Source organism: Salvia splendens, chromosome 8, assembly GCF_004379255.2.
Source record: "Salvia splendens isolate huo1 chromosome 8, SspV2, whole genome shotgun sequence".
In the NCBI taxonomy this organism is placed as follows: Eukaryota; Viridiplantae; Streptophyta; class Magnoliopsida; order Lamiales; family Lamiaceae; genus Salvia; species Salvia splendens.
Window position 1 is genome coordinate 5,966,940 of NC_056039.1, and position 12,175 is coordinate 5,979,114.

The following is a 12,175-nucleotide window of genomic DNA, read 5'->3' on the forward strand; positions in this document are numbered from 1 at the left end:
GATTTTACTTCACTCTTGTTTACAAAACACATCACTCTTAGCATGATTTTACATCACTCTTGTTTACAAAACACATCACTCTTATTCAGATTTTACTTCACTCTTGTTTACAAAACACATCACTCTTATTATGATTTTACTTCACTCTTGTTTACAAACACGTCACTCTTGTTATGATTTTACTTCACTCTTGTTTACAAAACACATCACTCTTAGCATGATTTTACTTCACTCTTGTTTATAAAACACATCACTCTTAGCATGATTTTACTTCACTCTTGTTTACAAAACACATCACTCTTAGCATGATTTTACTTCACTCTTGTTTACAAAACACATCACTCTTAGCATGATTTTACTTCACTCTTGTTAATAAAACACATCACTATTAGCATGATTTTACTTCACTCAGAGTGACGTGTTTTGTGAACAAGAGTGAAGTAAAATCATAATAAGAGTGATGTGTTTTGTGAATAAGAGTGAAGTAAAATCATAATAAGAGTGATGTGTTTTGTAAACAAGAGTGAAGTAAAATCATGCTAAGAGTGATGTGTTTTGTAAACAAGAGTGAAGTAAAATCATGCTATGAGTGATGTGTTTTGTAAATAACTGTGAAGCTTAGAACAACACGATCGAATCTTGGATTCAATCAACTTTGCCAAAATCGGCTATCAATTCTAGATCATATGAAAAGATGAGAATGAGTAATGCTTGCACACACACTTTGAAGTGTATCGAACTAGGATTTTATTCAATGAATTGGAAGAGTGCAAATCACCAGAAAAATCACTCAATCTCAAAACCCCATTGCTGTACTTATACTTCAGCTCAATTCAAACGGCAAAGAGAGGGAATAGAAAGTGTAAAATAGAATATTACAAATAGATCCTTCTATTCTATTAGTTGTGCAAATATGCCCCAAAATCCTAACAAATCTCCATCTTTGGGACATATCTTGACAAGCACTGGATTTTCACTTTCATTCCTTCATTAGAGCTGAACCATGTTTATCAACTTCATGCAGTACTTGACTTTAGAAGCAGGTAGAACCTTTGTAAGCATATCAGAGGCATTCTCCTCTGTTGCTACTTTCACAACCTTCACAGATCCCCTTTCTACTTCATCTCTTATGAAGTGTAGCTTGACATCCACATGCTTGCTTCTCTCATGGAAGGTTTGGTGTTTTGACAAACATATGGCACTGTTGGAGTCACACAATACAGTCACTGCATTCTGATCAACCCCAAAATCAGAGCACATACCCTTCAGCCATAGACTCTCCTTCACTGCCTCAGATAGTGATATGTATTCAGCTTCAGTCGTTGAGAGTGCCACCACTGATTGGAGGCTGGACTTCCAGCTGACAGCAGAGCCATATAGACAAAATATATATCCAGATTGTGACTTCCTTGTATCAACATTGGTAGCAAAATCTGAGTCATAAAATCCCATCAGAGGCTGGGCTTATTAAACCCTTAGGGTTAACAAGAAACGTGTTCCAAACATCGAAACACGGCACATCTAAACCGTAAAGGAATGAGGCATACTCGCGGTCCTTCATTAAGTCATCCAACGTACTATGCATTATACAGGCAATAGATATCATTATGCATAACCATTTGGTGCATTATATGTATCCAGTTAATGCCAAACACGAATTATGCATTATGCATTATATACTCAATTCAATTCATTATACATCATCACTTGTTGCATTATTTGTATCGTTTTAAACTACTACCCTAGCCACGCCAAAAGCTAAACCAAAACCCCAAATGAATGATTTATAATCGCGTTCACTCATTATTTACTCTATCCTATACATTGCAGTTCCCAGAGAACGCATTATATAGTCAATAACATTCAGTATCCATTCTCATTTGGTGCATTGTTTATACCGACATAACATGAACCCTAAACGGCAACAAATCAAAACTGGACATCATGTTTAAACATGATTTTACAGTACTTGACATACATGCTCAATAAGTAGCATATACAAGGACTGGTCTGAATTGGTAGAAAGACATCCGATACATAAACAAATACACGCATACGGATCAAAATCGCTTGCCTTACCTTCTTCCATTAATGAGAGAACAACAACTGCTGCAACGCAAGCGATAAACGATTGTAATATCGAGGATCCCGTAACCAAGGGGCTTGAATTTCAACGTGTAAAAACTAATGACTGGAATTTCTGACCTACAACAGGCTTCATCGAGGGAGGACATTCAGGTACAACAACCACTGTACATAATTGGAAAAAATGGGTCAGCATAATATAACAACTTTGCAATATAATATGCTGACAAGTAATGCACGATTTTCACGATTTCAATATGTCAAATTATTCAGATAGACAAACACGTGATTTATGCATACGTATAACACATACTAATAAAAACGTTGTTACGGAGTACATGTTGTGGTATATGTATTAAAAATGTTGTTTTTTACATACTACACCCTACCCCCTAGGCTTATTAAACCCTTAGGGGAAACAAGCAACGTGCGCCACACCGCGCAATCCAGACGAAATCTTTTTTACCCGAAACATTGCCTCTCACGAATTATGCATTATATAGAAACCTAAGTGCATTATACATCGTCAATATGTGCATTATATGCTTCGTCTCAACCTAATACCCTACATATGCCGCTAGCGAAGCCATGGAGAAAATTCTCAAAGCAATCAGTAATGTTATACAATGTCAACACAAAACACGATTTAATTGTTGATTAAAACCTACCCCCTACATACTACACCCTACCCCCTAGGCTTATTAAACCCTTAGGGGAAACAAGCAAGGTGCGCCACAAATCGCAAACCAGACGACCCTATCTTTTTTACCCGAAACAATCTCGCTCACTAATTATGCATTATATAGACATCTAAGTGCATCATACGTCGTCAATACGTGCATTATATGCCGAGTCTCAACCTAATACCCTACATATGCCGCCCGCGAATCCTTGGAGAAATTTCTCGCAGCAAGCAGTAATGTTATACCATGTCAACAAAAAACACGATTTTATTGTTGATTAAAAATCAATTAATCAAACTAATACAACTTGTACATACGACACCCTACCCCCTAGGCTTATTAAACCCTTAGGGGAAACAAGCAACGTGCGCCACACCGCGCAATCCAGACGAAATCTTTTTTACCCGAAACATTGCCTCTCACGAATTATGCATTATATAGAAACCTAAGTGCATTATACATCGTCAATACGTGCATTATATGCTTCGTCTCAACCTAATACCCTACATATGCCGCTAGCGAATCCATGGAGAAAGTTCTCACAGAAAGCAATAATGTTATACCATGGCAACACAAAACACAATTTAATTGTTGATTAAAAATCAAATAATCAAACTGCTACCACTTCTACAGAAAGATCCGCAACATTAAAAAAACATGCTAATTCATGATTTACCTTCTTCCATTGCTTAAGATCAAACTCTGACTACCAACGACTGATTAACAATAGGATTTAGATTTGTGATAATTGAAACCTTCCAAAAAAATAGTAATGCAGAATCATATACGTCTGACGCTTCTCTGCCTTCTTCGACGTGAGAGAAGAAAATAAACCGTAATATTTGCAAAGGAGAGAATCAGGGAATTTCCATAACTAACACAATATTATCTACCAAATCTGCCCTTAATCGATTTTTAATTGATAATAATTAAATGGAATCAGCGATTTTTTTAAGCCACAAGATTGCTGGAATTAAAGGTTGAGATTAAAAAGGAAAAAGGAGGAAATATGAGAAAAGGAAATGAATAAATCCCTATATATATATATATATATATATATATATATAGGGTAGTGATCAATGTATAACTAATCTTAAGTGTATAACTAGAGAACAAATCTCAGCCACACATCTTAAAGGAACAAATATTATTTATTTTAATTATAGAAAATATGCTGAGGGTAATTTTGGAAATTACTTTCTGAATTAAAACATGCGATCAAATTACGCGAAATCTTCCAAATCTGCGATCCTTTCTTCTTCCAAATCGTAATTCTGAGCTGGGGGGTGGCGCCGGAGAGGATACTGGCGGCGGTGGGGGAGCTGGCAAAGGCGATCGGGGCGGAGGGGCTGTTGGCGGATTCAATCGTCGCGCCAATGCTGAAAAAACCCCAAATCAAAACCTACCTCTACGTCGGACTCACCGGAATCAGCGTCGGCGGGTAAGGAGACGCAACGATGAGCTGCCGTAGAAGAGAAGCGGAGTTTCGGAACAAGAGCGGGGCGCGGTGGCTGTAGGCTCTAAGATTCGTCTTCGATATAGTTAGTTTCCGTCTACGTTTAATGTTACTAATGTATCTTGTGATTTTACTTCACTCTTGTTTACAAAACATCACTCTTGTTCTGATTTTACTTCACTCTTGTTCACAAAACACATCACTCTTGTTCTGATTTCACTTCACTCTTGTTCACAAAACACATCACTCTTGTTCTGATTTCACTTCACTCTTGTTCACAAAACACATCACTCTTGTTCTGATTTCACTTCACTCTTGTTCTGATTTTACTTCACTCTTGTTCTGATTTTACTTCACTCTTGTTCTGATTTTACTTCACTCTTGTTCACAAAACACATCACTCTTGTTCTGATTTCACTTCACTCTTGTTCACAAAACACATCACTCTTGTTCTGATTTCACTTCACTCTTGTTCTGATTTTACTTCACTCTTGTTCACAAAACACATCACTCTTGTTCTGATTTCACTTCACTCTTGTTCACAAAACACATCACTCTTGTTCTGATTTCACTTCACTCTTGTTCACAAAACACATCACTCTTGTTCTGATTTCACTTCACTCTTGTTCTGATTTTACTTCACTCTTGTTCACAAAACACATCACTCTTGTTCTGATTTCACTTCACTCTTGTTCACAAAACACATCACTCTTGTTATGATTTCACTTCACTCTTGTTCACAAAACACATCACTCTTGTTCTGATTTCACTTCACTCTTGTTCTGATTTTACTTCACTCTTGTTCACAAAACACATCACTCTTGTTCTGATTTTACTTCACTCTTGTTTACAAAACACATCACTCTTAGCATGATTTTACTTCACTCTTCACTCTTAGCATGATTATTTTTGGGACAATTCAACATTGATATTATAATTAGATCAGAGCAAGAAGAAACAGAAAGAGGCTACATCTGAAATGCATAGCTAAAATCTCACAAAATTCAAATACTACACTACATCCCATCATAAAAATTGCAACGATAGCTTATCACCTAATGTTAATTCCCTAATTAAAGGAAATCAAAACTAAGAAAAACAGAAGATAAATTGGGAAATGCAGGCTAAATTATATCATAGATCTGTGTGTTCCCGCTCGGGGTCAGATGCCACGATCATGTGCGACAAGATGTCGTAGAGCGGCCCGCCCTTGGCCATCGCCTCCTTCTTCTCCTTGATCACCGCGATGAGCTCCTTCCGGAGCGCCGCCGCCGCCTTGTTGACGGTGGCGGTGTTGTTGGCCGCTGGAAGAGTGATGATTGGAGACACCGATGCAGATTCCTTCGTCTGGGAAAGAGAGTCACTTGAATCGCGAAAATATTGATAATTTCCAATCGAATTCCTCTTCAATCGGACGAATCGGCGGTAGGAGAGCTGAGAACTATTTTGCAGAAGAAGGAAGAGGAGGAGAAGAGAAGAATGCGGTTTCTTTTTCAAATGCCAATGATGTAATCTAATTTTGGATGTGCAATGACCATTATACCCCGCCTTATTATTGTGGAGTAAATTTGTGATTGAGGGAACTAATATCTCATTAAATTCAAAAATTAATACTAGCCCTTGATTTTTTTGATCTTGTGGCTATTATTTGTTCTCTAGTTATATGGTTAAGAGGTGTTTGCCATAGATCATGACCATATATATATATATATATATATATATATATATATATATATATATATATATATATATATATATATATATATATATATATATATACCTCCCAACAGCATGGATTTTGGTGGTCAGAGTTGTCTCACTAGCATAGCGTTCAATGATTTTCGAATTTCAACTATACTTTTTAGGTTTTTAGGCTAAACGTGAGCAAGGTCTCAATCCACCTTTTCCCATTTTTTTTCTACAAAAGCATCCAAAACATAAACAGTAACAAAAGGCAATATAATTATAGAATTATCGCAGAGATACTACCAAACTTATATCTAAAATAATTAAGTACATAAAAAGTAGTAGACGAAAACCAGGAAAATAGAAAAATAGTAATAAAAAATAAAGGAGGAACACACATTCTGATAATTCCAAATTATTACGTACTTTTTGTCCCATCATTCTTTTAAAACACTTGTAAGTCGTATCAATATATTTGCATTTTGTATGATAATCAGATTTAATAACTAGTAGTATTATACTGTTGGATTGCATTTAAACATTAAAAAGTTTAATTAATTAGTTTCATATTTTTTAAAAGTTACTAATAAAGGATACAGATTTAAAAATTCTTAGTTATCTTATTTGATACCAAATTTATTTTGTTTTATTTGTTATAATTTTTATTAGACTCAAAATATCGTTCAGCTGCTATGTCGTCACATTTATACTTTTATGTCAATATTCATTGACATCACCAATATTGTACAAGTGTGTGCACTAATTTAGTACACCTATCAGTTTATACTTCGTGACTTTAGGTAATTAGCCATATAGTATTTCATAATTGGAATATTTGGCCCTAATTATTTGTTTATCATATATTCTTCACACTTAATTTTAATAATTATACTTTCATCATTTGCAACCTCCATGTAAGTAGGATAGACACAAAAATGTAGCCATGCACCTAAATCTCAAGTGTTTCATTTCTGAAATTTACTCTATGATGTTTGTTGATTTTTTTTTCTCATTTTCTTTTGTGTTGGTGCAGGCAGTTGTTTTTTTATTTGATTGAGGCAAGCTTGTTGTTTAGTGATAGAAGTAGCATTTTTCCTCACTTATTATTCCTGAATGAATTTGTCCAAATGCTGTAGCCGATGCTCATTAGCACAATCTTATATAGAATGTTAATTTGTATTAGAGTAAAGGCCAAAATTGGTCCTGAACATATAGCCATTTTACGATTTTGGTCCTAAACATTATCTTTTGGATTTTTTGGTCCTGCACATATGGACATTTGATCATTTTGGTCTTGCACATATGGAAATTTGATCATTTTGGTCCCCCGTCAACATTTTCGTTAAAAACTAACGGTCAACATTATCTTTTGGATTTTTTGGTCCTGCACATATGGATATTTGATCATTTTGGTCCTGCACATATGGAATTTTGATAATTTTGGTCCTCCGTCAACATTTTCGTTAAAAACTAACGGTCAACGACCGATTTTTGACTAAAACAATGGGTTGGGTCGGGTCGTGTTTGGGTCGGGTTTGGGTTACACGTTAAGAAAAAAAATAATTATTTTTTATTAATTAAAAAATTATAAAACTATAATTTTTAGTTATTTTTGTTGATTAAAAATATTATAACGACTAAAACATGATGTTATTATACGATTTAAACATGATATTACACAATAAAATAAAAAATTACCAAATTAAAATAATCATTTTTTAATCAAAATAATAAAATTAAAGTATATTAATATTAAATCTATATAATAAAATTAAATAATTAAAAAATTATTTTTAATAAAATCTAAGCATAATATTTTCTTCAAATTCATGAAAAAATTAATTAAAAAAAATACTATATTATTAATTAAAAAATATTAATTAATTTTTTAAGAATATTATGCTTAGATTTTAACGAAAATATTATGCTTAGATTTTAAGAAAATATTATTTTTTTCTTAACGTATAACCCAAACCCGACCCAAACACGACCCGACCCAACCCATTGTTTTAGTCAAAAATCGGCCGTTGACCGTTAGTTTTTAACGAAAATGTTGATGGAGGACCAAAATGATCAAAATTTCATATGTGCAGGACCAAAATGATCAAATGTCCATATGTGCAGGACCAAAAAATCCAAAAGATAATGTTGACCGTTAGTTTTTAACGGAAATATTGACGGAGGACCAAAATGATCAAATGTCCATATGTGCAGGACCAAAAAATCCAAAAGATAATGTTTAGGACCAAAATCGTAAAATGACTATATGTTCAGGACCAATTTTGACCTTTACTCTTTGTATTAATACATCCACAATTTCTATTTTGGTATAATAACTAAAATTAAGGGACGCAAACAAAAGCGTCTCGAAAAAAAAATAAAAGATTAAGGTGTGTAATGGACAATTTTGTCCTCAACTTCAGAACACTTTTTTATTGTGCCCTTTTGCCATTTTCATTTTTTTTACAACACAAGTAATTGCGTCTTTAATTTTTTGTACTTTAAGATAAATTTTAAATTTTGTTGTGTGATGGCATACAATTTCTTAAAAATTAAACATGATGATCTGTCTATATATGCCCATTCCCTATAATAGTTCTCCAACCAACCTATATATTAATCGATATTTTCAAGCAAAGAAAATATCTAAATTCTCAAATAATAATTCTCCACCCAACCTAGCTATATAAATCGATATTTAATTTTCAAGCAAAGAAAATATCTAAACGTCTTCTTCTGAAGGAACAATAAGGACCTAAAATCGTGTATCCTGTTTGAGTCTGTTTGCCACACATATATTTTGTTCCCGAAATCTGCGGTTATTGAGGTTATATTTGTTGCATTTGTAAAACAATGGTTACACAATAATCAATACTTTCAAATATTGTGATAATTTTGATATACGTTGGGACTTTATTTGAATCTAATTTTCAATAAAAATCTAAAATATCATACTATAGTTCTATCCGGGCAAGTTGCTATTTCCATAGCGTCGTTGAAATATTTATTATCTATTAAAAGTCCAACCTAATTGTTAGCTCTTTATTTTTATGATGTAACAACTTTTCTAGGACGAACTTGAATAGATTGATGGGCCCTTGCCCAACTATATGTGGTTTCATTATATATCAATATTAATTTATAACGCGTACGGTCCAGCTACATGTTGAGTAATCATCCACACCTCTTTTTTATGAGAGGCCATTTAAGATTATAGTAAAAGGAGTAACATTATGGAATGGTATCAAAATTGACCCAAGTTGATGCTAGATCTCTTTGTTTCAAGTGTAAAAGTATGATGTATATTTTGGATCGTACGTGTGGGGAGTGTTAAAACCCTCAATTATTGTCTCACATTGAATAGGTATCACGTTGAATTGGTACGGTACTGATCATATCTCTTCTATAATAAAAAATAAAATAAAATCATGTCTCTAGCTTGTGGATGATTGGATGCCCTCTTAAGATGTTTTTTAAGGGGTGAGTGACTTATTTTCGTACATGTGGGGCATGTTGAAACTCTCGTTTCTTGATTTATATCGATTTTGTAGTGATCTTGTTTCAGTTACATATAATTGGATAAGAAATTTTGATCGCAATATAACATATGAATATATAATTGATTAATCATATATATAGATGGCTCTCTGGCACCATGGACCATATATATATTACCTAAATCAACAAAATCGGCCTCCGATTCTACTTGCATGGCATGCAGATCTTGCTACATCGGGTGTATATTTATGAATATGAACTCACAGTCACATTAAATACAATGCAATTTTCACATACCGCCGACTGAAACAAAATTAAATCCCATGTTATCAACTAGAGATTGACTAAAATATTCTGGACTGTGGTAGAAGTTTGCTAGTTATATGGTGTGAATGAATTACTCATGGCTATTTAAAGCTCCACCACTATTTATTGTGCATTAATTTATAGATCACATGCATTACATCCTTCTGCAGAGAAAGCTGTCTTGACATTTAAATCCAGGCCATATATTCACTTCTCCTTCATAAACATTACTACTATAAACCATAACAATCAAACTTTCTAGCACGTATAAATTCATAGTATAAGTCAATTAATTCTACATAGCTCTCTAGGTATAAGTAAGAAGAAGTGCACACAAATTTTTTATAGTTAAATGAGCAGAAATTTAAAGCTTGCATCACAGTGTGCACACATTTAGTAACACAAAGAGTGAGGATTGTATAAAAATTCCCTTGATGCACCAATATTATTTTCTGGCTTCGCCATTGGTCAGTAGTAGCTAGGAATAAAAAGAAAATTTCTCATGTATGTTTGGCATGAGATGACTAAGATGGATAAAAAGAGAGCAAATGAGGTGGTATACAAGAAGACTCCTTCCAAACCCTAGAATGCAATCTCAAAATCTCCCTAATCCTCTCTTTAGTCTTGTGACTAGCCACTACCTGCAACACCAAGCACAACTTAGCAACCACCCCGACCTCCACCATCTCCTCTAAAACCCTAGAATTCGCCGAATACTGCGAAATCAACCCCAAAATCCTCACCCCCCTATCACTAACCACCCCCGAAACCCTAAGTATCTTCTTCGACACGACTGCCAATCCGGCCCCGTGCCTCAGCAGCTCCGCCCGCCCCTCCGCGCACCTGCACACCTGCTCCAGCGCCGCCATCCCCAGCTCGCACTCCCTCCTCTCCCCGCTCTCCAGCAGCATCTCCACCACCGCCGCCACTGCCCCTGCCTCCACCGCCTTCACCCGGTTCCTCCCCCACGGGCAGAGCTCCACCACCAGCCTCACCGCCGCCTTTTTAGAAACCCCCTCTTTAATCATCCTCACCGCTTCAACGAACACCTCCTTCCCCGCCCCGATCAGGTGGATCGGCTCGGCCACCGCGTAGGCCTTTCCGATTAGGGCTATCGCGCTTGCTCGGGCTCCGGTGTCGCCGTTTGTTAATTGTTGGATCAGTGTTTCGAGAATGCTGGTATTATCGGCGAAGAAGGACTTCAAATCCGAATCGGAGGGTTCGATTTGGGAGGGTTTGGGGTGGGGCCAGGTGTGGATGAGGCGGCGGAGGGTGTGGTTGGGGGTGAGGGCGGCGGAGGAGGGGTTTAGGGGCTGTTTGGTGACGGGGCAGGTGGGGTTTTCGGAAGAGGATAGCAATTTTTCGATGCTGTGGCGGTCGTAGGTGATGCCGGTGGAGACGGTGACCGGATCGATCATCGCCTCCATTGAGATGGGGCAGAGGAAGTAGCATGGGGTTTCTATTTCCTCCATTGATGGAAGTACTTCAATTTAATTAGTAGTATGATAATAGTAGCAGTAGTATTTTTATAGGGGAGTATATATGCATGGGTTGAATTGAATTGAATTGAATTGAATTTTCTAGCAACCTTGAGAGATTAAGTGGTGGAGATTGTGGTAGGAGTGGGATAATATATTATATTATAAAATGCAAATTTAGGCATACTTTGCAAGTTGAGAAATAATGGTGAAGCCATTTATCATGCTTGAATAGTTGAATTCAAAAGAGAGAGAGAGAGGGGAAGTTGATGGTGGACTTTCCAAACTCAACAAGAGCTACAGAAATACTAGACTTTTTATATTTATGGGGAAAAAAGCAACCACGTCGGTGTTGGACCATTTTGATTTTTGACTATCTTTCAAATCTATTGCTAAATATTTAAGACAATTTGATGACTAGCTGTAATATTCAAAGTGGGAGATGAATGATAAAATGAATCTCAACTATATAATGTATTCAGAGTCGCCACCGAAATAGCACGTACTCCCTCCGTCCCGGACTACTAGCACATTTCCTTTTCGGCACGGAGATTAAGGAATGAGTGTATAGCAAAGTCAACAATTGCGGCTGTAGGTGATAATTTTTACTAAAAATGGAAAGAGTGCAAATAACTTGGGACGCCTAGAAAGAAAAATAGTGCAGGTAACACGGGACGAAGGGAGTATTATTTATTTTATTACGAGCCTAATTGTCGAGTTTTGTGTTTGAATTGGACAAAGAGACAAAAATTTGATTTTGAATATTGAAAGAGGGGCCTTTCATGGCATTTTTTCATAGAAAGGATGCTAGATCCAGTCGAGAATATTTCTATTTTTGGATAAATATGTTACTCTTATTAGGGTATCCACAGTGGTGATAGCCCAGCAATAGCCCAGCCATAGCCCAGCCACAAACTCCTCCTGCCACATCATCAATACTAAAAATCTTCCTGCCACATCAGAAATAACCCAGTCATAGCCTA

At 35.9% G+C, this 12,175-nt stretch overlaps 1 protein-coding gene across 1 annotated transcript; it reads right to left on the reverse strand.

Annotated features, from left to right (window-relative positions):
* Positions 1 to 9,941: 9,941 nt before the first annotated feature.
* Positions 9,942 to 11,290, reverse strand: LOC121744038 (E3 ubiquitin-protein ligase PUB22-like). Its single transcript, XM_042137479.1, has one exon. It carries the CDS (start codon positions 11,184 to 11,186, stop codon positions 10,239 to 10,241), a length of 948 nt encoding a protein of 315 aa, XP_041993413.1. The 5' UTR covers positions 11,187 to 11,290; the 3' UTR covers positions 9,942 to 10,238.
* Positions 11,291 to 12,175: the final 885 nt, after the last annotated feature.